The following is a 27,288-nucleotide window of genomic DNA, read 5'->3' as shown; positions in this document are numbered from 1 at the left end:
CCAAGAGGCTTTACCTTCACATTAGGACTTTAGAGAACAGGCACAACCGATCTGTGGTGACAGGAAGTGGAGGAGTAGCTTCCCGGCAGAGTGGGAGTGGAGGCGGAGGAGGTTGGGGGTGGAGGAATGCCCCACGTCTTGATTTGGGGGGTAGCTACCCAGGTGGGTGAAGAGCTGAAAACCATGGAACTTTCTTTCTTTTCTTTTTGTTTTTGTTTTTGTTTTTTTGGTGCTGAGGATTGAACTCAGGGATGCTCAACCACTGAGCCATATCCCCAGTTCCTTTTTAAACATGTTTTATTTAGAAACAGGGTCTCACTAAGTTGTTTAGGGCCTCACTAAGTTTCTGAGGTTGGCTTTGAACCCCTGATCCTCCTGCCTCAGCCTCCCAAGCTGCTGGGATGACAGGAGTGCCCATGGCCCTCGACTCACGGAACTGGAATTCATGATTAAAGATGAGTGTGCTTTGTTGTTTACAAGCTATACCTCTAATTTTGAAAAGTCTTCAAAAGGCTGAAAAAAAAATGGAATTATAAAAAATTTTTAAACATATATTAAAAAAGAAAGAAAAAGAAGGCAGGCAGGTGAGACCAGCCTTCTCAAAGAGCATGTCCCTATCCTTTCCTAAAGAAAAGAAGTTCATGGAGCTGGGGGTCTGGCTCAGGGGCTGGGGTCTGGCTCAGGGGCTGGGGTCTGGCTCAGGGGCTGGGGTCTGGCTCAGGGGCTGGGCACTTTCCTAGTGTGCGTGAGGCCCTGGGTCGCGTCCTCGACGCTGAAGTCAACACTGAAGTTGAGGCATTACTATGAAGAGGGTGACTGAGCCGCAGGTCTAGAAGCCCCCCCAGTGCACGAGCCTCTGACGCTCTCCCGTGTCCCGCAGGCCTGGGTGTCTCTCAGAACCGCCTGTGTTGATGGCGCTCTTCCCAGGTGACGTTAGCAGCCTCTACCACTGTGTAGCTATCATTCGTTGTGGAACCCGGATGCAGGGCTTTGGAATTCAGTTCTTCCTTGCATGGACTCAAGTAGCATTTTCAGTCTCCACCTTCGTTTTCACAGGCTGGTGATTTTGAGACCATTACCATTCAGGCTGTGTTGTTCCCATCCCGGATGTAAATAGGAAGGGGACTTCCATCAGCAGCTCTGAGAACTGAATGGTTCTCTCTGGACCTATTTTTAACCAAAGTGTTCAATAAATGCTAGCCTGCAAGCAGCCACAAACCTATGTGCACCAAATAGTAGCTAATTATAGCCAGCAAAAACTGTTTAAAAGGCAAGCAGAAGTTATAAAAAATGAAGGTGACTGTTTCCGTTTTCCTCTTTGACAATAAGCAGAACTAGTCATAAAAGAAAAGAATTATAATGGGTGTGAATAATGCAACTAAAACACATATACTGTTTTTCAACTACTGAATAGAATATATTTTTCCCTGTGATCATGAGACATTTTCAAAAAAGTCAGTCCTGTTTGGGATTTACTTCACAATAATGGAGGGGGATTAGAGAAACAATTCTGACCTCCAGTTGGCGATCGTGGAAGCCGGGCGATGGGCACGTGAAGATTCATGCTGTATCTTGGCCTCTGAGCACAGAGGAACTGTTCCGATATAAAATGCTTTAAAATGAAAACAGAAAGAAAATAAAAAGAAATAAAAGGAAAACCTTCATAAAAACTTAAAAGCAGAGATTTAATGGGCCATATTCTCTGATCATCATCCAATCAAATTAGATACAAATATGATTTCCAAAATTCCTTTTTCTCCCCCTGATGCTGGGGATTGAACCCAGGGGCATTCTATTATTGACCTACAACTCCTGTTCTTTTTCTTTTAATGTACTTACTGATTTGTTTTTTGTGGTACTGGGGATTTAACCCAGGTTACTCTCCCACTGAGATAAACCTCCAGCCCTTTTTCAAATTATTTTTTTTTTATTTTGAGACAGGATCTCCTTAAGTGTCTGAGGTTGGTCTCAAACTTGCAATTTTCCCGCTTCAGCTTCCCAAGTCACTGGGATTACAGGCAGGTACCACCACATCTCCAGCCTAATTCTCAAAATTCTAATTGTCCCTCAGTATCCTGAGAGGACTAGGTCTAGGACTCCTTCAGATACCAAAATTCACAGGTGCTCAAAGTCCTTATGTAAAATGGTGTGCTACATGCATATATCTGCACATTTTCCTCTGTGGTTTATTTTTTAATGTTTATTTATTTTTGTAATACTAGGGCTTGAAACCCAGGGAACTCTACCACTGGGCTACACCCCCAATCCTTCTTTTCTTTTTTAAAATTCGAGATAGGGTCTCCCTAACTTGCTGAGGCTGGCCTACAACTTGGGATCCTCTGCCTCAGCCTCCTGAGTGGCTGGGATTACAGGCGTGTGTCACCGTGCCTGGCTCTCTTAGTTTAAATCATCTGTAGGCTACTTATAATACATAGTACAACATAAATGCTATGTAAATAGTTGTTATATTGTTTAGGGAATAATGACAAGAAAAAAATATCTTACATATTTAGTGCAGGAGCAATTTTTTAAGAAAAAAATTTATATATTTCTTAGTCATAGGTGGACACAATACCTTTATTTTATTTTTATGCGGTGCTGAGGATGGAACCCAGAGCCTCATGCATGCTACGTGGGCACTCTACCACTGAGCCACAACCCCAGCCCTAAGAAAATATTTTTTATCTGCCACTGATTCAATCAGAGGATGCAGAACCTGTGAATACTGGAATTAAGAAACAACCTAATAATCATATAGAAGAGGAAATCAAAACTAAAATTAAAATTTATCTAGAAAACAATCAATCAAGAAAAATATTTTAAAATGTTCAACATCTCTAGTAATTAGAGAAATGCAAATCAAAATTACTCTAAGATTTCATCTCACTCAAGTCAGAATGGCAATTTTCAAGAACACAAACAACAATAAATGTTGGTGAGGATGTGGGGAAAAGGGAACACTCATACACTGCTGGTAGGACTGAAAATTGGTGCAACCATTATGGAAAGTAGTATGGTGATTCCTCAGAACACTAGAAATGGAACCACCATTTGACCCAGCTATCTCACTCCTGGGTTTATACCCAAAGGAGTTAAAATCAGCATACTACAGTGATGTAGTCACATCAATGCGTATAGCAGCTTAATGCAGCTTAATAACTGAACTAGAACCTACCTAGACGTTCTTCAACAGATGAATGGATAAAGAAAATGTGAAACATATACACAATGGAATATTACTCAGTCATAAAGAAGAATGAAATGATGGCATTTGCCAGTAAATGGATGGAGCTGGGAGAATATCATGCTAAGCAAAATAAGCCAATCCCCAAAAACCAAAGCCCAAATATTTTCTCTGATATGAGGATGCTCATTCACAATAAGGGCGCGTGCCTAGGGGAAAACAGAGGTACTTTGGATTAGGCAGAGGGGAATACAGGGAGGGGAGGGGACATGGGGATAGGAATGATAGAATGAATCAGACATTATGAGCCTGTGTGCATATAGACTACACCTCTGGTGGGATTCTATATCATGTACAACTAGAAGGAGAAGTTATCCCCCATTTATGTATGATGTGTCAAAGTGCATTCTACTGCCGTGTATAACTAATTAGAACAGATTTTTTAAAAAAGAAAAAATTGTTTGGAAAACAATGAAAAAGGCTGTTCTTATTCATTCGTTAACACGTCCCCTCGTTCGCTCGTTCAGCATGCCTCTATTCAGTGCTTGTGGTGCGCTCGGGACCATGGGAGGTGCAAGGCCTCGTCCATGTGGCCCTCACATTCTCATGACGTGGGGCGACAAAATGCAAATCAGGGAACCTGCATTTAAAATCAAACGAATTTCTAAAAGTGGAAAGAACAAAGAAAGAAAGAAATTTGGGAGCCTGAAAAGCACCATGTGGCAGTGTGTGCCCCGCAAACCAAGCGGCCTAAGGGAGCAGCTGTCGGATGGGGAGAATGGGGCGTGGTCAGGTGGGGGCGGGCTAGCGAGCGAGAGGGGCAGGAGGTCCTCCCAGAGATGCATTCGGGCAGATTTGACAGAGGCCGGCAGCCAGTCAGGAGAGCCAGGTTGGAGCTCTTGGAGACGGGGGCCGTGCCCTTTCGGCACCCGCGCCCAGGCCCACTGGTCTGAGCCTGTGCTCAGGCCTGTCCCTCAGAAGCAGCCTGAGAGGAGGGACTTTGCCAGGGTGGGGGACAGTCCGTCTGGGGTGATAATCACTCTCATTGATTCCGGTAGCAGGCTGGCTGCCTGGGAAGTGGGTGCATATTGCCTGGTGGAGTGGCGCAAGGGAGTCACTGGTCACTTCTCTGGGGTGGCAGTGATAGCAGCACAGTGTCCAGTAGCCTCCTTCGCAGCTGCTGGGACAGCGCATGTGTGGTTTCACGTTACTTCACACGCTCATTCATTCTCTCATTGGCTATGTGCTGAGAACATGAGCTGCTTGGGGACAGGGACCTCAGGGGATGGCTCCCTGGAGCAGGTGGCTCCAGTGTGCATACAGTGAGCTAGCCAGCAAGCCACACCACTGGGAGCACTCGAAGATTCCCAGGAAGGAAGTCCAGGAGGAGCGGGTGACAACCAGGTACAGATGTGGTCCAGACTCTGGAAAAACACTGGAACCAGGAGTGAGTCATGATTCTTACCTCAGACTGAGATTAGCCAGGCTCGGTGGCACTCATCCATAATCCCAGTGACTCGGGGGGCTGAGTCAGGAGGATCGCACGTTGGAGGCTAGCCCTAGCAACTTAGTGAGACTGTCTGAAAACCAAAAATAAAAAGGCCTGGGGATGTAGCTCAGTGGTAGGGAGCCCCGAGTTCAGCCTCCAGCATGGCTGAGGGTGGTTGTACGTGTCGGGGGCAGCGGGACTGTAGTTTCAGTTATGTATTCTTTACTTGATTTTCAAGTAATTCTTTTTAATTGAAGCATTTTGGTGTTTTTGGTTTCTGTTTTGTTTTCCTGTGGTGCCAGGGATTGAACCCACGGTCTGGAGCACACTAGGCAAGCTCTCTACCACTGAGCTATACCCCCAGTCTTAAGTCATTCTTAATGTCTCTGTAGGGTAGATTATATTATCCCCATTTTCCAGATGAGGAAGCCTCAGCTCAGGGTTTAAGTAACTTGCCCAAAGTCACATGACTAATAGAGGACAAAGCTGCTCTCTCCAGGAGTCTCTGGCTTTCTTTCTGCCCTCTTACCTTCCAGGAGGCTCGACAGGCTGAGCTTTAGGATGCCTTTGTAGCCATGGGCATTTGTTGGGGCCGTGGGGCAAGATGGTGAAGAGCCCAGCAGGTGTACTGGGTGGCTGTGGACACTGGATGTCCTTGGGAAAGGGAGGACATTTGGGCAGGGTTTTGCTCTAGAACATGGCTACTCTTGTGTGTGTGTGTGTGGTGCTGGGGATTGAACCCAGGGCCTTGTGCACGCCAGGCAAGCACTCTACCAACTGAGCTACATCCCCAGCCCAGAGCATGGCGATGCTTGAGGACCACTCCAAAGCTGGCTAGAGTTCTCCTGCCCAAGGGCACATCCATTCAAGTACAAGGAGGACCCTGTGAAAAGGGGAACAATCCCAGACCTACCTGAACCGGAGGACCTGGGATAGCATACCTGATGTGTCCCTGGATATTAAGACACCTTACCTAGAGTGTGACACATAGTAGGCGCTCAATCACTGGTTGCCCTTATCATAATGAAGACTTAACTTGTTTATGCAGAAATTGAACTGGAAACTGAATTTCCTTCTAGGCTGAGACCAGGAGAGCTCTCTAGGGCCCGGGCTGTGGGAACCAGATGAATCTTCTAACGGGGTTCTGTGGAAGCTCAGCCAGTAGTCCTATTAATTAGCAGGTCCAGAGACACAAGGGAGCAGAGTTCTTCCTGAACCTGGACCCTGCCATCCCTCATCCCTTGGAAATCAGATTATGGGGAGGGCAGGGCCTGGGAGGACACTGAGCTAACACAATTACCAGCTCCTGCTTGTCCATCTCAGCCTGGGAGCAGAGCAGGGAGGAGAGCAGAGGGAAGGCCAGAGTTCTCTCAGGAAATGACAAATCCAAGAAAGTGGACAGGTTCCCTACAGGTGGCGCCCATTCCGGAATTGGTGGGCTCATCTCCATGGCGCTGCGTGGAGTACCGAGTGAGGGCCCAGTCCTCCCCTGGAGATCAGTGTGGGCCTTCCTTCCATAGCCATGACGTCATCGCCCCAGCCTCGGGCTCCCCGGGGATGGGGTGCTGGTTTCCATCAGGGCCTAGCCTTCTGCGTCATTATTGATTCAAAGGCAGCCAACTGACCTGCAGCCAGGACTGCTGATAGCTGGTCTTGGATTTGCCGTAAACTGAACTGTGGCGGTGGGAGATCGTTACACCGTCTCCTCACCTGTGAACGAGGTTTAGGATCCTGCCGTGGACGCCGAGCTCCTGTTCTCAGCGTGTATCCTTCTTTCCCCTTTGAGAGGCCGGTGGGGACCTTCCAGGTGGGCGCGGATGGATCCAAGTCATCAGCCCAGCACCAGGCCTCCTGCCTTCGTGGCTTCTGGACCTGTAGGCCTGGTCCTGGCTGTGGCGGTCCAGGCAGAACCACCTTCAGGGGCTGCAGGAAGCTTTTCTTGCCTTATGCCCAAATGGGAACAAAGCAGTGCGTTGCCTGAATGATGGCGACAACCACCACACCCTGGAGGAAGCCCAGCCTGAGATGAAGCAGACACACTTGGACAGAGTCTAAAGAACTGCACAGAGAAAGACAGAGCCACCATAAATCTTTGGCCACCTTATCATGGCACTTTTCAGTTCTCTCGGCAGCCAATGAGTCCCCATGGCAGTTTGAGTTGCATTTTCTTTCTTTCTTTTTTTTTTTTTTTGGTACCAGGGATCGAACTCAGGATCACTCCACCACTGAGCCTCATCCCCAGACGTATTTTGTATTTTATTTAGAGACAGGGTCTCACCGAGTTGCTTAGCACCTCACTTTTGTTAAGGCTGGCTTTGATCTCATGATCCTCCTGCCTCGGCCTCCCAAGTCACCGGGATTACAGGTGTGTGCCACCGTGCCCTGCTTGAGTTGCATTTTATGTCACTTCCCACCACCAGTCTCCTTATGGGCTGAGACTTTTTTCAGGCTTCAAAGTGCTGGGGCTCCTGATGGGGAATTGTCTTCTGTCATTTCCACGCACTGACTGCGGTCACACCCTGTATGGCTCACTATGGACCCAGCCATTCTCTTTCCACAGGAAGGAAGACAGGGGATTGGTTTGGAGAATCCGCTCATTTTTCGGTGATGTCAGTAACCTAAGGACCATCGGAACTTTTGCAGGCTACACGGCAAAAGCCCATCCACAGAGAACAGTGCAGACCATGCAGGCGGGTTCCCAGTTGACTCAGCTAGTGAGTCTCTGCATCCCCTTGGTGACTGCTACCAGTTTAAATTGGGTTTCTGTCACTTGCACCCAAGAGAGCTGACTCATAAAATCACTTTATTCACCCGTTTCCCAGCACCCAACACTGTCTGGCATGTAGCAGAATTTCAATCAGAATTATGATTACTTCCCACGATCTGAACCCTTTTACCAACCTCCCCAAACTCATGACTGTGTTAGCATTTTTGGCTTTCTGGAGAAACAGGTGAGTATTTTGGGATTCAGCAAACGTCTACCAGGTTCTACCTATTTAGGTTCACTGCTAGGAGTTTTCATATATATATATATTTCTTCATTTATTATCCAAAACTGCTCAAATTAATTTCACGCCTACTTCCTAGAGAGAGAAACAGACTCAGAGTAGGAAGCATTTTAAAGTTGCACAGCTGACATGACAAAGTCAGGAAGAAAACATGTTTTCCAGTCACACCATTGATCATAAACCTCTGGTCAGGTAACAGAACCCTGCAGGGCCTGAATGGCTCTCCCAGCTTCCACTGTGAGGAAAGTGTCACTGGCAGTGCGGTGGCAGTTGTCTGTGCGGTGGAGAAAGCAGTCTGGAGACTGGCAGAAGGAGCATCCTGTCATTCTCCTCTGGAGTCAGCTCGGAGTCAGTTCCAGGACCCCCTGGGCAGTACTGGGTTTCAGACCTGAAGGGCCAGAGGCAAGCATATGCCATTTGAGGGCAGTGGGCCACGGGCAGGGTCAAGTAGGTGAACCTCACCTAGTTCCTGTATGAAACCAGAAGCATAAAGAGGAAGTACCCAAGAGAAGCCATGTGAACATTCTCTCCCCTTCTTTTTAATCATCTTTATTGACATGTAGTTGTGTATTGTAAAACCCGGGTGGATCATCTGAAGTATACAATTCAATGGTTTTTAGTTTATTTCCTCAGTTGTATAACCATTGCTACAATCCAAGTTTAGACCTCTCTTTTTAAAAAAAAATTTTTTTGGTACCAGGCACTCAACCACTGAGCCACATCCCCAGCCCTATATTGTATTTTATTTAGAGACGGGGTCTCATTGAATTGCTTAGCACCTCACTTTTGCTGAGGCCGGCTTAGAACTTGCAATCCTCCTGCCTCAGCCTCCCAAGTCACTGGGATTACAGGCGTGAGCTACTGTGCCCGGCTAGAACATTTTCATTAGCTCCCCAAACAAATCCCACATTCATTAGTGCTCACTCTCCATTCTTTCCCCAAATTTCCTTTTCTACCCAAGAAAACAATCTACTGTGTCTCTATAGATTTACCTATTCTGGACATTTCATATAAATGGAATCATATACTAAATAGTCCTTTGTGACTGGCTTCTTTCAGTTGGTGTAATGTTTTCAAAGTTCATCCATGTTGTAGCAGGAATTAGTACTTCATTCCTTTTTACGGCTTAATAATATCCCATTGTATGAAGGGACCACATTTTGTTTATCTATTCATTAGCTGATGAGCACTTGGGCCACGTTCCACTTTCTGGGTATTCTGAATAGTTCTTCTATGAACATTCATATAGAAGTTTTTGTGTGACCCCTTCTCTGATTTATGTGTTCACCCCTGTCTTTCTCATATAGGTGATAGCTCTGGTGTAAGTAGGAATATACACATTTTGTGTTTATGGAAAAAATGTGCATTCTTCTTTTGTGTGTGCCTTTTTCATTTACATGCATAATACTGTGTTTTCGTTCTTACTTTCTATTATTGCCTTCATTTAGCAATGTGTTTTTAGGATCCATCCATGGAATACCTCTGATCATGACTTCCAACAGCTATGTGGCCCCTGGGAGTGGGTCACTGCCATATTTTGCATTGTCTGTTTCCATGAGGATGAATGTCTTGTCTCCAATATCCAGTTCCTTGCTACCACTCCCAGATCCACAGTGGACGCCCTAGTACATGTCCACTGCAGGACCCTGGTGGCAAATTCTCGAAGGCATGTCCAGGAGTGGCTTGCTGGTTCACGGAATACGTGTGCACTTCCTGGGTAGCGCCAGCTGGTGAACCCTCTTTCCCCTGCTGGCAGGTAACAAGACTGCGGACACCAGAAGAAGTCGTTTTCATCTTTTCCCACACAGAAGCTACAGCTGAAACACACTCTTCATGCAAAGTCAGGCCTTAGTGCAGAGATGCTCGCTGCCTGCCAAAGGTAAGAGACAAAGCCTGCTTTTCACTTCCCGTCGCTCGGCACTTGCCGAGGGTCTAGCACGTTGATTTCCTTTAAACGTTCTGGTCTTACAAAGTGAAGTCATCGCTGTTGCACTGGGCATCGAACCGGGGCAGTTTCACCACTGAGCTACCTCCCCAGTCCTATTGCTGATGGGTTCTGTATGCTGGGAATTGAACCAGGGCCTCATGCACGCCAGGCGAGCATTTACCCCCGAGCTACGTCCCCAGTCCCTCTCCCCAGTCCTTTCCATTTTTTAATTTGAGACAGGGTGAAGTTGCTGAGGCTGGCGGTGAACTTGTCATCCTCCTGCCTCAGCCTCCCAAGCCACTGGGATTCCAGGTGGGTGCCATGCTCCTGGCATCATAATTGGCTCTTCTTAAAGTGAAAGCCATACCCTACTGCACAGCCAAAGCTGAGAGTGAACCTTGCAGTGCCTGGCAGCGTTGGTACTGTCGCTGGGAGGGCTGGCTGGTGGTGGAGGGGAAGCAGTGACCGTGACTGCCCAGTGCTCCCTCCAGCTGCTGTCCCTTTGCTCCTCTCCCCAGCTTCTAGCGTTCAAGCTCTCTAGCTCTGCAGAGAAGCTTCTGTGGCCGGCTTTACTTAGAAGTATTAAGGGAACCCTGCATTTCACAACACTAGCTGCATTTTTATGTATGTTCTCATAAATGCTGAGAGAAAATCGATTAGGAGAAGGAGATGACATTTTTTGGAGAAGTCACCAGGATCCCCAGTCTCTGTCTGTCCCATGCATTTTGCTTAATAGCAGTATCATGAACAGTGGAGCCAAAGATCACTGGACCGGAAAGAAGACATGATTATGATGACAATAATAGCAGACTTGCCCCAAATGCTGGGGACAGAAGCCGGGAATGCTCTACCACTGAGCTATGCACATCCCCAGCCCCTTTTATTTTGAGACAGGGTCTTGCTAAGTTGCTGAGGTTGGCCTCACCTCAACTTTGTGATCCTCCTGCCTCAGCCTCCCTCCTCAGCTGGGATTACAAGCCTGTGCACCACACCCAGCCTAACAGACTCAGTGCCTTCTGCATGTCAGGCAGTGTGCAAAGTACTTTATCTGTTTGTTTTCACAAATCCATACAATGACACTGAAAAGTAAGTCTCATCTCAACTTTTGTGAGAAGAAATTTAGGTTCAGAAGAGTTAAGGGACTTGGCCCATGTCACAAAGCGGAGTTTCCCTAAGTCTTCCGCCTTTATTTTTGCAGATTGAATCCAGGACTTTGCACGAATCACTGAGCTACACCCCAGTCCCTCTCTGAGCTACACCCCAGTCCCTCTCTGAGCTACACCCCAGTCCCTCTCTGGCTTTAAAGACCATATTCTTTCTACCACCCCATTCTATCTGGGCCCCCCACCTTCCACCCCTCCAAGGCCCTTGTGTCTCCTCTACTTTTCTTCTGCTCTTCTGAGGTGGATGGACTCTGACTTCAAACATGAGGGAAGCAGGTTTCTGGAAACCAGGAAGGGGCTCAGGGATCAAAGGGAGACAGTTTATGGAGTTGGAATAAGGTTGTTCGTTCCTCCCCTGCTGGGACTGAGGAGCAGAGCAGCTGGAGGTCAATGCCCAGAAATAGGCACAGAGGATCTGGGGCACAAGGTCCAGGCCTGTGCAGAGCCGCTTCTTTATCTTGCTCTCTGATCTTGTTGCCCCCGGAGTCAGGCCCCCAGTGTTGGCCCAGGGCAGGAAGTTTTAACAGCAGAAGCAGTCTGGGAAATTGGGCAGCTGAATCCCTCCTAGCCCTAAGGTCATACTGAGGGCTGAGAGAAAGTCCCTGCGCTGTGGCACGGCAAGTGTTCCCCCCACTCCAGTCTTGCGACAGTCTGGGCTCTTGAGCTGGCTGTCGTGGGGTTAGTAGAAAGGAAGCGCGGAAGGCCGAGTGGATAGTGAGAACACTCTGGAAGAACCTGGGTGCCCTCAGCCTAGCACTGGGGGACAGTGGCAGAACGCTTTGCTGCACTGGGGCACATTCTGCAGCTCGCAGGACTGGGCAGCGGGGTGGCAGACTGCGTTCCCGCAGCCCCTGGGCTCAGGAACTACACAGGCTGGAGAAGCCCCCAACAGTCCTCCCTCCGGGCCTAGAGATCATTTTAGAGGTTTCCTGTTATCTGGGTTTTGAAGGTGGGAACCCTGGAGCTTGAAAGAAGTGAAGACCTGGCACCAGGAACTCCAGGAACGGAACAGGCTCTCTCCTGTCATGAGGTCACTCAAGCTAAGGACCTGGCCGGAGGTCTCCTTCCTACCTGTCAAGGTACAGTTCCTGGCCTCGGACAACTAGGGCGAGTCCTTGATCTTTCACTGAATTAGCAGACACAAGAGCCAGTTCCAATTAGAACAGAAAGTCTAAATATCTCTTCTGACACAGTGAGCTGCTCATCTTTTGTTGTTGTTTCAAATTTCTGTTTTTGTTGTTTGTTATTCTTTATTTAAACTCTGGGTTTTCATTTCCCAGAAGAAAAGAGTGGGGGGAAGAGAGAGAGAGAGAGAGGTGTTTTCATGCTGACCCTGAAAAAAAACCAGCAAAGCAAAAGCCAAAGAAAGGAGGGAGGGAGACAGAGAGGAGGAGGAGGAGGAGGAAGAAAAGAGGAGGAGAAGGAGAAGAGGAAGAAGAGGAAGGAGGAGGAGGAGGAGGAGGAGAAGGAAAAGGAGAAGGAGGAAGGAGAGGGGAGCTCATCTTAAATGAAGATATGCTTGGCTTCTTATGCCTATTGCCCCTGCAATTCAAGTTTGTCCCATACGTTTGACTTTTTTTTTTACCTTGTACCAGGGATCGAAGTCAGGGGCACTCAACCACTGAGCCACATCCCCAGTCCTATTTTGTATTTTATTTAGAGACAGGGTCTCACTGAGTTGCTTAGTGCCTTGCTTTTGCTGAGGCTGGCTTTGAACTTGTGATCCTCCTGCCTCAGCCTCCAGAGCCACTGGGATTGCAGGCATATGCAATTGCATCTGGATTTTTTTTTTTTTATTAAAAACAGTTTTTTTAGTTGTCAATGTTCCTTTATTTAATAAATTAACTTACTTTTATGTGGTGCTGAGACTCGAACCCAGTGCCTCACACATGCTGGGTAAGTGCTCTACCACTGTGCCAGGACCCCGGCCCTTGATTTCTTTTTGAAGAGACCCTAGAGGCACACTCACCTCTGGTCCTCTGCCTTTCCAGGGCTCCCAGTCCTCCTCCCAGCTCACCCCTCTTCTGCAGTCCAGTGCATCAACATTGGGATCCGCCTCCCCATCTTTCCTTCCTTCCAAGTGGAGCTCAAGAATAACCCGTCCTGAATTCTTCACTTGGCGTCCATTAGCCTGGATGGTGAAGAGGTGTGTAGTGTTTAACAGGCAGAGGGTCGGAACGCTCACGCCTCAGGGATAAAAAGTTACCTGCTGGTCTTAGGAAGTGTTTGCCTACTGCACCCCAAATCAGGGGGGAAGAGTCAGTAGCTTGAATGTAGCTGCTGACTACACTCAGGAGGCCTCCTGAGGAACACAAGGAGTTCCCCTGGTTCGATGGAGCCGAGGCCTGGGACGTCGCCATGGGTCTCTCCATAGGAGAACCTTGGGGGAGTTGGGACATGGATACTAGGCTTTGTGCCCACTCTTGCCTCCAGTCAGCCAGACCTGAATGTTCACCTATGGGTGCTAACCCACTTCCTGACCGTGGAATCCCAACCCAGACAACTGTTCGAGAAACAAAGGTCTGTGGTTCCCTCATAGCAGGGATGTTTAACGCTGGGGTAAAGATAAGGAATATGAACTGCAAACTGCTTATCACTGTTAGTTTAGGAAAAAGATCTTACCAGGACCCAGCAGTCCAGAAGAGAATATAGATCTGAACCAGTCTTCTTTGGGCCTGCAATTGGGCAGATTCTATTTTAAACTTGTCCTTCCTCTTGTTTGTTTTTTTTTTTTTTTTCCTGAACAACTTGAAAGATCTTTCATTCTTACGCTCCTGCATACCTAAAACCTAAAGAAGTCAGCTCCCATCCTCTGATCCCTTTTATCTTTTCTTCCAGTCCCCCCGCATGTTTATTGCTTTTCTCTCTGAAAGTCATCCAGAGGATTTATTTACATCTCCCAGATGCTGCAACATCAGGATAGCATTCAGCAACCCAAAGAGCTGGCAGAGGTACAGGACCTGAGCCGAGGCCCTGTGTGGAGGCCAGGCCCACCACTAACTAGCCCTGGCCTCTCTATCTCCAAAATGAAGGAGTGGAACCAGAGGATGCAGCTAACCACCCTCTTCCCCCACCTCCTCCAGGGCAAGCTCAAAAGCACTTCTTCAGGTCTTGGCTCTTCTATGCCTCTCTGCTTCCCCCACCATGTGCTGGCTTCTTTTCTGGCTTATGGGTTTTATTTGAAAAACTTGTTCCCCTAAGTGTAATTCCACTGCTTCTTTCCCATTAGCAATGCAAAACCCTTCCTTCTTATTTCTCGGCCTGCCCTCTCCAAGTGTACGCCTGTGTTCCTGACCTCCAGCTCCAGCCTGAGGGTTAGGGGGTCAGCACTGAACTCTGACCCTTTCATCCCCTTGGCTTAGTCAGAGTTCCCTATTGGCTTTTTATGGTTTAGCTTCTTCTAGAATCAGATGTACAGAGGATCACACACACACACACACACACCAATCTTGCATGGAAAACTCCGGTCAACACTCTCCTTTGGCACACACTGAACTTTTCCATGGCTTACCCCCTTCCTGATTCTCTTAGGACTGGCCCTGGGCCAGGTCAAAGCAAAGGCCAGAGTAGTTTGCTGTCCCAGCCGCTGAGGTCTGGGTCACCTCCAGCACCACCATATTAAGACTAGAGTTTAGTAAAATTTGTCATTCCTCACCCCAACCCCTGCAGATTTGCTGTCATAAGCGAGATTGATGAGCCCTGTCATTTAAGCCTGGCTTTTTTTTTTACTCTCCCAGCTCTCAGATGGAGTTGGCTCCCCAAGTCGGAGGTAGTGCCAAAGGCCCCAAACTCAGCTTTGTCAGGTCTACTATAATGAAGATAATTTACTCTTTTTCTGTGGAAGTCTTGCTAATAAATATTAAGTTCTCTTTCTCTACTTTCCATGTTCCTTTACAGACCCCATACAAAAAAGCCTTCTATGTGGGAGATACAGACAGCAGCAGGCAATAAGAGTGAAAAACGATGTGCTAATGATAGCCAACCCTCAGTGCTTTTTATATAGCAGGGATTGTTCTAAGCTATTAAGTTATGTAGAATTTTAAATATATGTAGCTTTTTTTTGGGGGGGGGGGGTCTCATTATGTAGCCAGGCTTATACTCAAACTCCTGGGCTCGACTGAGTCTCCCACCCCCAGCTTCTCAGTAGCTGGGACAACAGGTGTGTGCCACTGCGCCCTGCTGTTGATTTTATAGTTTGTCTTCATTCAATCCTCTGACAATGTGCTCCTGGTGTAGGCACTCCCCATTTTACAGATAAGTGTGCAACTCTGAGCAGTTGTACCCTTGCTAAAGATCTTGGTTTGCCAGCTGGTTCTGGTGGGCACTATATAGATGTTTCAACTTGCTGGCAACCTATAATCCCAGAGGCTCAGGAGGCTGAGGCAGTAGGATTGCAAGTTCAAAGTCAGCCTCAGAAATTTGGCAAAGACCTAAGCAACTTAGTGAGACCCTGTCTCAAAGTGAAAAAATAAAAAGGGCTGGGGATGTGGCTCAGTGGTTATGTTCCCCTGGGTTCAATCCCCAGATACCCACCCCCACCCAATAACAACTCATCAGAGTGGGATCTACAGAGCCCTTTGATCCCAGGGATTGTAATGGAAGAAGACAGATTTTAGAACTGAGAGGGATCTGTTTCAGTTCCCAAAAGTTTGGGTGACCTGCCCAAGGACCACACAGACCAATTCATTGAAAAACAGGTCTAGGATACTCTTGTTAGTTCAGGGCCATTCCCATTACATGGATGAGGCTCTTAGGGAAAGAAGTTAACCAAAACTATCTAAGGTGGGGTCTTGGAGAGACTAGAAATATTAGAAAATACTGCCTCTGAGACATAAAGAGAAAATACAAAGTGAAAAAAGGAGATTGGGGCAGGTCCTCAAATTTTGTCACTGATCAGCCTAGGAATAATCAAGTAGGGAGATGTATGTTACCCTATGAAAGCCTATGCCAATCCCCAGTCGCCACACACTTGCCCGTTTTCAGTGCATGTTTAAGTATGCAGTGTCTGGGCCGTTACACACTTTTCCGCCTCCCCCATGGTACTTATGCACCCTAGCAAAGAGGTCTGAGATAAATACTCCCGAACCAATACTGCATTTTAATTGACCTCCATTATAAATCAGGGATACACTTGGGGATTTGGGTTGGAGAATCTTGATGACCACGAGTTTTAGACCAGTCCAAGTGTTTAGACCATGCCAGTCCCAAGGCGTGCTGAATGCCTAATATGAACCCAGGAAGCTTCCGAACCCACCCGGCTCTTCAGTTCTTCCATGGCAGTCTTCCCTCCTAACTTCCCTAGACCCCAAGAACTTACCTCATGCCTGAGGACTCTGCGAGGGCACCTGAGGCTCTTAGTGTTCTACTCTCCCTAGTTTTGGTAGGTGCTGACAGAGACAGATAAAGGCAGACTTGAAGTTGACATTCTGTACTTCAGCTGGAGTCCATGAGTTTTCATGGGCTTTGGGCCCAGGAAAGGAATCATTTTCCAACTTTAGTGAATTTAAATAATTTTCTTAAAACATGGTTTGCCTCTGAATGTCCATCTGGAGAAGCATCTTACTACCTTTGTATTAACAATAAAAGCAATTAGGGTGAGATAGATCAGATTTTTCATTTTACATTTTACATAAGAAGCACTGATTCTTTTAACAAATTCAAAATTACTTTTATTTGAATTCATGTCATTTCATTCCAGCATGGGTGTGCTCAAGGACAAACGAGAGAACCACTGTCCTCTCCTGTTGCTGGGGGCAAGTCTGGGACTCCTTGAGCCTCACTTCACCTTGGGTGTTTCCACCCTATTGTAAGGCCTTGCTCAGGTCACGAGGGAAGAACAAGTTCCTTTGGAAGTGTCTATTTTCCTGACAAGGGTATTAGTTGGCAAGAACTTTATGGTTAACCACAGTAAACCACTTTACAGGCAGGGCACATAAGTTTTGCCACTTTTTTAATAAAGAAAAGTCCGTGGGCTAGGGATGTAGCTCAGTGGCAAAGTGCTTGCATAGCGTGTGCGAGGCCCTGGGTTCAATTCTCAGTACTGCAAAAAGAGAAAAAAGAAAGAAAAAAGTTCACAATGCATGCCTAAGACAGGTCAGGGAAAGCAATTTGATATTTGGAAACATAAGAAATCATAATTGGGGTGAAGTGTTTGTTATGTCACTTTATTGCAATGCTCCCTAAGTTCTAATACAAGTGTAAAAAGCTGGGAATGTAGCTCAGTGGTAGAGCACCCCTGGGTTCAATTTCCAGCATCAAAAAAAAAAAAAAAGTCAGTTCCAGATTTCACATCCTGAGTCCTGGTTAGCAGATACCCACCTTCCTACCCTACATTTTCTTGTCAGATGTGACCTTTGTCCAAATACCTAGAAGTGACAACCATTGTCATGGATGTGGAGTTTGTCTTTTAGCCTTCATTAAGGTTTTGAATCAAATTTCCAACTGGGCAAAAATTAAAACAAGAATGAAAGGAAGAGGGGTGTCTAAGCAACCAAGTCTTCCCGGGAAGAGAAGAGGAAGACAAGAGAAGTGAGTAACAGGTTTATTTGCATATACATGAGAGAAGAGTTAACGCTGCTGGGTGAAGAGAGGCAGGGCGTGAGGAGGTAAGGCTTCAGCAGAGGAAGGCACCTTGACAGACAACAAGACTCAGCTCATTAAATCAAGCACAGTTGCAAACTTCATTTGCCCCAAGCCAACAACTCATTTAACCCATTTACCTACTGTCCTCAAGAATCATTTATGAAACCAGATGGGAAATAAAGTGGAGAGACACAGTTTTACATATTTGAACCTGCCACTTAAAACTTTATGTATAAGATGCAGAAACAAACCCAAAAGGTACTTTCAAATAGTTCTTATTCTATTCAGTGCTATCTGTTCTGCTAGTAAAAATACCATTGTGGAAGAACTTGGGGATTAAATGCACCTCTAAATCTGGGGCTTTAATTCTACAACAGTTTAGGTAAAGGGAACCCAGAAAGTAGTTCCTGCCAGTAGTTTCTAGGACCACAACCACACATCATACAAGATCCCTGGGAGGAAAGGTGGAGTGGCCACAGAAACATCCATTTCTCAGCCTGTTCCAGTGGGTATGTCATGGGCCTGTCTCATGCAATGCTGGGAAGTCTCTCCCAAGGAAGGCAGTCATCCCTCTAAAAGTGATCTTTCTTGGCTTCTTGGCTTCTAATATTAACCAAAATGAATTTAACTTCTCTTCTGAGTACCCAAATGAAAAAAAAAGGCTTTTAATATGAAAGACCAAGTTCTGCATTTGGCAACTATAACTACCAATAGCTAGTTACAGGGGAGTTTTACTTCTTTTTCTCCAGGAATATATGTGGATTGTCTTTAGAGAACTCAGAAGAGGCTACTTGTTGATTAGATTAGAATCAAACAAAACATAAGGGCTGGGTGTGCTGACTAAGAAGGGGAAGAGAAACACACACTGAGTGGTTATATCTTTTTTTTTTTTTTTTTTTGTAAATAAAGGATTAAAAATTTTCAATTTAATACATTTTGGAAAAGCAAATGTAAAATGACTTGGGCTTATAAAACCAGAATTTACAATTATTTGTGAATAGTCAAAGACAAATCATAGAACCATTTTGATTACAAATCCAAAGTAATTCTAATGTTGGTTACAGAATCACTGTCCCGCTCCCCCAGTAAGAGTCCGGCTGTTGAATCGTGTGCACCCTCACTCTGCTCACACTCCACCTCCCTCTCCTAAAACCGTGCTCGTGTGAATCCCAGTCACGTCACACATACATCAGGCACATCCGCCCTTCGTGAGGTTTAGTGACATGTCATCTCCTCTCGACTTGCCAACCACTCTCCTTTTCTGAAGAGCCATCTCCCCCGAGCCTGATTTCATCCAAGTCTTCAGCCTCCACAGGTGGCCTCCCCTTGGTCCCAGTTCCATCACGACAGGTCCTCGCGTCTAAGGGGAATGCTGGATCAGTGAGGCCACATGAGTCTCCAGGTAGGTCCTTACGCCATTCCCAGCTGGTTCCTAGGTGTCTAGCACCTTAGTGCTCAAGAAAGTTACATGCTCTCTCTCCCTCATTTCTTGCCAGCATCCTACCCTTCGTGACACATATGCTAACAAGCATTTGGTCATTCCTAGGTCTTTCTGTCTCACACAGCCCTACCTTGATAACCAGGTGACTGTAACTACCACAATGCTGAGAACCTCTTGGACTTTCCCTCTCAATCATCCTCTGCCTCCATGGAACTCAGTCCCTTCTGGGAGCCAGTTGTCAAGCCAGAGGTTCCCCTTCCATACCCTATGCTTCCCAATGGACATGCTGAATCTGTCACCTTGAAATGCCTGCTGCCTGTGAAGTTCAGTCAGAACACCACAGTCTTTGTCAAGGGCAAGCCTGGGGGAAAATGCCAGTCCCACCAATTCTGATGAATAGTTTGGGGTTGAATTAAAAGAACATAGTACCACATTCTGCTCTTCACTTCATTTACACACCTCTACCATCCACTTAAGTAGTTTGAGCACAAAGCTCTTGAGAGCTGTCTTTCCCCCTTCCTTCAATATGTCTTAACTTCATCACATGGGGCCAAGGAAGCACCTGCTGGCCTTTTGAGTGCCTCTTGGGAACTAGCACCTAGCTGGTTAATGTGTTATCCACAACTAGTCATATTTCATGGCCTCCATACAGTACATATTGCAGCATCGCTCCATTTGCAAACAGTGAAATTTATCAGGATCTCTATGCCCTTGAATCAGATCTTAAGTGCTAACCTCCATTAGCATTAAAAATGTTCCACTTTTAGTATGTCCACATTAAATGCTCAATGAAGAATGTTCTTAGAGAAAACATGGAAGATTTCTTTAAGAAAGGAACCATGCTTTCCTTTCCAGCACAGCCAGTGGGCTGGAGGCCTGCTCCACTCTCCTCTCCACGCTCTCAGCTCAAGTCTACAACTCACTGGCGGCACGATCTGATTGAACAGGTGCTCCTCGCTGAGACCAGAACACCTTCAACATGAGAACAGGGTGAGATGGCAAAAACTATAGACCCAGAGTTCCTTGTTGATGGACAACTAAAAGAAAGGTCTCATGAGACAATGAGCTCATACATGCCAGTGCGCACACACACGTCACACATCCCAACAAGGATTCACTTTCACAGAACCTTGCACAGGTACACTATGCTCACATCTCACTAGAAAAGGAATTATTTGGATTTCCCCCCTTTCTTTACACAGCACAAGCCAATGGCCAGGTGAACATTCAGACCCGTTGTTGAATGTTGAACAGAAGGGAGCAGCAGCAGAAATGAAATTTCAGGCCCTGGTTTTATGTGCCTTTAATACTTTTTTCCCTTTCCTCTGTGTTCACTAAACAAGATTTTTTTTTTTTTTTTTTTTTTGTAAGGCTACTTTTTGTAGCTATTTTTCCCTTTGTATTTATCATGTTTTTAATTTCTTCTCTGAGGAGCAATTCTCTGAATCTGTGTCTTCCAATTCAACTCGGTGCCTTTTGAAGCCACTGTGGCCATGAACAGCCCTGCTGCTGTCTGTGGTGTCAGTGGGGTCCTCTCTCGTTCCAGCACTGGGAGTCTCACAGGTCATTTCAGACCCACAACAATCTTTGTGTAGGAGTGTCCCTGTCAGGGACGAGTTTTCATGGTCAGTGTCTGAGTGTCCTGGGGAAGAGTAGGCCGCCACCACCTCTAGCTCCCCAAAGTTCTGCCCATTGTTATGGGGGTAAGGGGGCCGGGGGTGCAAGCGTCCATTGTTGTGGTTGGCACAGATGGTTTCGAGGCTCCTCTCCTCACTGTCATCAGACTGGGTCCTCGGACAGTTTCCAGACCCACTGTTGAGAGTGGAGCCAGATGTCTTGGGTACAGGAGGAGAGGGTGGTTCCTCAGCCCGGCTGCTCAAGGCCTTGCTCAGGGCCTTTCCATTAAGCTTCTTGGTTTCAAAAGAGTGTTCTACAGAGCCACCATTGTTAGTGTCCTGAGAGGTACCCTCTGGCGCCTCGGTCCAAGGTTGGCTGCTGTGCTCATGGCCTGGGCCACTGCTGGGATTTCTAGTGGAAGTTCCTTCTTTAAAAGCATCCTTACTGCAGCCTTCAGGTGGCAGGTCCTGGTTCCTCGGGACCATGGCTGTGTTTAGACAGGCTTCCTTACTGGAGGAAGGTGCTGGGTTGTCTTTGTGACTGGTTCCCGCTCTCCCTTCATCTGCCTCTCCTGTCACCAGGGAAGTCTCTCCATCTTTGTTATTGGAGTAGGAGATATAGGAGTAGCGAAGCCATTTGTAAGCTTTATAAATCTTTCGCTCAACTGATTCTATGTCAGAAGTTGGTGAGGCCCGGCTTGGCTGAATCTCCAGAGTGGAAGTGCTCCGCTCAGGGGAGGAGGTAGGGGAGGAGGAAAGGTCATCCACTTTGATCTGAGGGTAATCATAGTTGTCTTCTCCAATGTAGGCGGTGGTGGGCTTGGTCGGGGCACTGGGCCTCTCTTCTCGGGGCATCTTTTGTCGCCGCCGCATGGCGTTCCGCTGCCGGGTGGAGGCTCGGCGTTCATTCAGCTCCTCCTCATCCTCTGAGCTGCTGGAGCTGCTGGAACTGCTGGATTCCTCTTCAGGGCTAGGTGATCGTGGCCGGGGGAAGAGATCTGTGTCCAGTTCAACCTCACAGGCATTCTCTTCAGAATCGGACTCGTTGGACAGGGCCAGGAGGCGTTTGTCCTGGTAGCGCCGCAGAGCAGACAGGCGCTGTTGGCGAGAGGCTGCATCCTCACATGTGGGTGTTGGTGGGGTGGATGCCACTGCATTTGCAGTGGTGACCCTCAGGGGCCCCAGATGGAAGGCGTTGTCAGCAGACTCATCTACTGTGGGAGGTGGGGAGCGGGGCAGTGAGGCTGAGGACTCAGAGTCAGTGTAGCCCGAGCGCTCGCTGACCCCTGCGTGCAGTTGAAGGATGGTACTCTCACTGAGGTCGCTGTCTGAGTCAGAGCTCCAGCCCTCAATCTCTCGGCGTACCAAGGAGTCAAAGAAAGCCATCATCCGGGGGTCTTCCTGGACGGACTGGTTGGCATAGTCATGCGACAGGCCACTCCCACTGTTCAGCACAAGGCTGATGTACTCTTCGTGGGTGTAGAGGCAGCGGGAATCATCCTCAATTCGGCCGTCCAGGTCTCCGGTACATCCTGGCTGCTTGTATGGGCTCCAGATCTGCATAGATGAAAAGCAAGATGATTTGAAGACTGGCAAGTGTGTTAAAAACTTTCAGCAAGTGGAAGCTGTGTACAGAGATACCACTTTTCCAAAGTGAAAACAAAACCCAGAAGCCAGAACCGCTGTGACAGCTAACACGTCAGCCTACAGTTCCATTTCTCAACTGCAGCATTTCCATTTTATTTTATTTTTTAGAGATGGGGTCTTGTTACATTGGCTCAGACTAGCCTCAAGCACACAATTCTCCCACATCAGCCTCCCTAGTAGCTGGGACTATAAGTGTGTGACACCATGCCCAGTTTTAAACATTTCTATTTTTAGCTACTGGGAATTGCTTACTGGTGATTGATAAGAATAGCCAACTGCCAACACTGTAGCTCCTTGGACATGCAGCCATCAGTTACCCAGAAAACTGGGTTCTCTTAGCCAGGGAGCTACTGCCTTTCTCCTCAGTTCTTCTGTTAGCTGCAAGAACAGGGGTGACTGCAGTCCTATCCCTTAACTCTTCCCACTCTATGGACAGGGACATGGGCTCACAGTGAAAAGAGCAGAACTAGGATTCCAACTCAGGACTGTCTGATTCAAAGACCCAACTTTACAAGCTGGATAAGTTATGCAAAAATCAAGTTCAAGGTAATTAAGCTGTCACTGCAAAGGAGAATGATTAGCTCCACCTGACTGCCAGACTGGTCCAAAAAGCGGCACAGAGAAGCTCAGTTACATCAGTATGTAGCCATGGCAACTCAATGAAATTCCAGGCGATTTTCTTGCCTGACAGGATGGTATCTATCTTTAGATGGCATCCAACCTAGAGAACAGTGGTCTCTCATTTCCCATCTGCTATCAAGACAAAGGTTTTGTTTCCCTAAAGCTATCTAAGGACAAATTCACCTTCTTTTGGGAGCTTTATGAAGCTAATTTCTATTTTGCTTTACTTGGCAATTCCTGGGAGCTGGTGTATCTTTGGAGGACTCTCAGTTCAAAGGAGGCTGAAGAAACTTCCTAGAGTAGCTTTTCCCCACCAATTCCCAAATCAGATGAATTCTTCCTTCAGTTTATTCACAATTTATTCACAATTCCTCTTCCCAGGTATTTTCCCCTCTCTGGCTTCATAACCTCACACAGGAGTTTTAAGGCAGTGATTCTTAAACTTGAGTGCCCAAGGATCTCCTAAAGAATAATTACAAGGTTGACTCTGAAAGCCCTGCTTGTGGGAAACATTTAGACATGGTATCTAGCACATGGCTCAAGATATAGATGACTATCTCTGCAGACAGGTGCCTAAGGGACTAACAGTTTAGTGGCTTAGAAAGGATGCAGAGGAGTCTAAAAGGTAAACTCATTAGGATGTTTTTTGGTTTTTATTCTTAATTCTGAGCAAAGTCTCTCATCTCCACAATTTAAACATGGTAAAATGAGTCAGGCATGGTGGTGAATGCCTGATATCCCAATGACTCAGGAGGCTGAAGCAGGAGGACCACAAGTTCAAAGTTAGCCTCAGCAATTTAGTGAAGCCCTAAGCAACTTAGTAAGGCCCTCCCTATCTCAAAATAAAAACTAAAAAGGAATGGGGATGTGGCTCAGTGGTTTAGCACCCCTAGGTTCAAACCCTGATTTTTTTTTTTTTTTTTTTTTTTTGTGGTGCTAAGGATTTGAACCCAGGGCCTTGTGCTTATGAGGCAAGCACTCTACCAACTGAGCTATATCCCCAGCCCTCAAACCCTGATTTAAAAAAAAAAAAAAGGTAAAATGTTATTAACCATGTTCCCTAATATGAAGAGATGAAGAGAAATCTAACGAAGTGCAAAATAATAATGTGAGATGTTGGCCTAATACTTGCAAATCAGTTTTAAGGTTCCCATATACCTAGTCCCCTGTTCCAAAACTTCAGGAATGAAAATCATAAATAACACTTTTCACAAAATCAGCTTTTGTGTGGGCCCTGGAATTAAATCAGCTGAGGTAGACAGTCCATTCCCGAAGACTGTGGCAATGAAACAAAACAGGATCAAGAGGTAAGAAACGAGTATAGGTTCCCTCAGTTGCTAGCTTAGCTGGTGATCTTGAGGGAGGCTCAGATCCTTCACCTCAAAAGTGAATTAGATGGCTTTTCACCTAATCCTGATTCAGAGTAAAACAAAACAGCCAGTCTTCATTAAGGAACTGGTGTTACAGAGCTGCAGGATGAGCAGGAAACTTAGCCCCATAGTCCTGAGCCAATGACTTCAGTCTTGGAAGTCTATTTCTCATCTGTAGAAATAAGAATGATGAAATGACATAACCTATACTCAAGCACCAACAGACATGGTGCTTCTTCTTTCATTTGGTGATTGAATACCACAACCACTAAGATTTAGACCCCCCTCAAGAGGGAGTTTTGTACATCAAAAATATTGACTGTTCCTATGATCTTGGTCTTCATCCTTAAAACATCAATTTCAACCATTTGTGAAATTATTCTTTTCTTTATCCTGAAAGTCAATAACTTAGAATTAAAGCAATGAAAAAAAACAACTTCCTATCCCCTATTAAATGTGGCTAGGCATGCCTCTTTGTGGGGTGACACAATGAGAAAAGGAGGAAGAACAACAGCTTTTTCTCTAAGCCTTGTGAAGAGTTTAGTTCAAGAGATGCTAAGGAAAAGGATGAAATTCAATTCTTATTCACATATCATCCAAATGAAAAGCAACTGAGTGGCAAGTGAGCTACTAAGTGAGGACCACATGCTTGAAGTAGCAACTCAAAGTCCTTTGTTCTCCTTGAGCAGTTACACTGAACTTAGAATTTGTCTACTACCAAGGAAATGTACAAAGATAAGGTCCTCAACTGCTATTCAAGGGCTTGCTATACTCAATGTGGCTTCCAACCTGGTCGTGCCCACAGTCTGCCTTCCTGGCCTAATCTCCTAGACCCACCTTCTGGTCCTCTTCACTTTGGCCAAATGCAATCATTTATTCATAAGCACAATGCATAGTAGTTGATGAATAAATACTTGTTGGTCTAATGAAATAAATAAATATCCATGCCCTTTCTCAGAATGTTCTTCTCATTTTGCTTCTGTCTTTCCTTTTTGAAATATCTATCTATTCTTCAAAATTTAGCTCAAATATTAACCTATACTGAGATTAACCCAGATGAGAAAAATCTATTCCTCCTCCCACAGAATTCGTTTACATGTCCTCTGCACACACTGCATTTCCCACCATCTTTATTTCTTGATTTTCCTACTGGGTCATTAATTCCTAGGGGGACCTCTATTACCATTTTGTGTTCTCCCTAAGACCTGGCACAAATGGCACACAATAGGTACATCATAAATATGGGATAAATATTGAACTTCAAGGGGCAGGGAAGAAAGCCAGGATTTGCCTCATGTTTAACTATAAAATGAACCCCCTCTTTTGGCTTAGTGTGGGCATTCAGGGGGGTAGAAGGTCTGTTATTGGAGAGAACAGACTGACCTTGATAAGAGGGATTCTTCTCTAAACTAAAAAGGCAGCAGCAAAGGATAAGGGCAAGGAGAAGATAGAGAGGCGAGAGAGAGCAGGTCTCAGGCTAGACTAGAACATGGTAGGTGAGAACTCTTTTGAGACTTCTGACCCTCTCAGAAGTAGCAAGCAATAAAGTGACATTCATTAAAATAGAAATTGTCATGCACAGGTCATTCCCAAGGCACTCCTGAGTGTCTGAGTGTCTCAAGTCCTCACTTTACAGAGGGAGACTGATCCAAGGGTGCCGAGACTCGCTGGCCTTTCAGGGTAACGTAGGCATAGGCAAGGGTAGTGACTGTGAAGAGAGAGGAGGCCAGTATTGGGCTCGGTTTCATCCTTCTCCTCCTCACTTCTCCTCCTGCAATACTTTAACCATCACACCATTTCCAACCAGATGGTGAACAGGGAAGACACTTGTGAGACAGCAAAGCTGAGAAATTCAGAGCTTTCAGCTTTCCATCTCACTGTGGTCATCTGTGCATACTTAAAGGTTTCAAATGGCTAAACAACTCCTGGTTCCTATGGGAACCTGGAGCAGTGAGTTCTATACTCAGTCTGTATAACCTCACAGAGAAAACATTTTCTTCTCTCTCTTGAGAACTTGGCTAGTTTCCAATCTATGACCTTTAGGGTAAAGATTTCAATTGACTAAACAATAACTGGGGAGACTTAGCACAGAAGCATCCCAGAGTACACGGCCAAACAGGAATTCTCTTCTAAAGGAGATGCCCAAGCACAGAGCGCTATGAAAAAGAGAATGACGTCAACAGGCCTAGAGAGGACATTACAGTGCCAACCCATTAGTCATAGGCCAAAGGAGAGGGGAAAGCAATGTAAGGGGCAGGGCCATTTCAATGACAGCCCCAGTGAAGGAATACTGAGATGATAAAATCAGGCTGCCTGCTGCCTTCTCTCAGCATGATAAATGTGGTCGAATGAAGAACAGGGCTCTAGCATAGCTTTATCACTAATTATCTGTGTGACCTCAGACAGTTAATTTATAATTTAAATTTCATCACCTCTTAAAAGAAAAAGTTGGAGGAAATGACCTAAAAGACCCATCTATCTCTTTGGGAAAACAAGTGCAGACGAGAAAATCAGCTTTAATTTCCAGGACTAACAAAGACTATACAGAGGAAGTTGGACTAAGGGAAAATAAAAATATTGACCCGCACACCAATATAATATCCCTGATAGCTATCTCTTACAATCAAATACAACTTAGTTTTACAGATAGTTGACAATTTACTAAATCATCACAAATCAGTTTTTACTTTTTCTCTGAAACCTCTCTCACATTTCAATATCATTTGAAAAAAACAATTTAAGAACTTCAACTTTTGGGGGGAATATTATCTATCCTAATTTAACTCAAGTTATTTTACAGAGCTCTTAAAATTTTCTCATTTTCCTTGAACCCTCATTTTCTCAGATATGGAAAAAGGGTCACTAGCAACTGGAATGTGAGTGATGGGCAGTAAACTATCCTTTTGTGGACACAGGCCAGGCTGGGTTCCTCTGTTGTTGAGATAAAAATATTTCTTGGTTGAGATGAGTTCATTCAAGCTGACGTACAACTGATGTGTTTAATATTTACAAATAAGTAGCCTCAATCACAACCACACACAGTAGTGTTTTTTTGCTGTATCCTGAGACAACTTATGCTGGTTCTGACAATATCTGTGACATATCAGGACAGCAATTGATGCAAAGTGCTGCTGAGTAACTGAAGGGATAATGACTCCCCTAACTCCAGGTGAGGTTGTGAAAGCAGAATTCAAAATCAAAGGGAGACTGAGGCAAGAAAGATTCCAAGTTCAAGACCAG

At 46.0% G+C, this 27,288-nt stretch overlaps 1 protein-coding gene across 2 annotated transcripts in view; it reads right to left on the bottom strand.

The window, feature by feature from the left end:
* Positions 1–17,296: 17,296 nt before the first annotated feature.
* DCAF5 (DDB1 and CUL4 associated factor 5) overlaps positions 17,297–27,288 on the bottom strand; it is a 96,785-nt gene continuing 86,793 nt past the window's right edge. For both annotated transcript variants that reach the window (XM_079127089.1, XM_079127088.1), the window contains exon 9: positions 17,297–21,967. In XM_079127089.1, the coding sequence (XP_078983215.1) occupies positions 20,201–21,967 (1,767 nt within the window). In that variant the 3' untranslated portion in view covers positions 17,297–20,200. The remainder of the gene's footprint in view (positions 21,968–27,288) is intronic.

Source organism: Sciurus vulgaris (assembly GCF_902686455.1).
Source record: "Sciurus vulgaris genome assembly, chromosome: 2".
Classification (NCBI taxonomy): Eukaryota; Metazoa; Chordata; class Mammalia; order Rodentia; family Sciuridae; genus Sciurus; species Sciurus vulgaris.
Note: the sequence above shows the minus strand (reverse complement) of the source record. Positions and strands in the feature narration are given on the sequence as shown.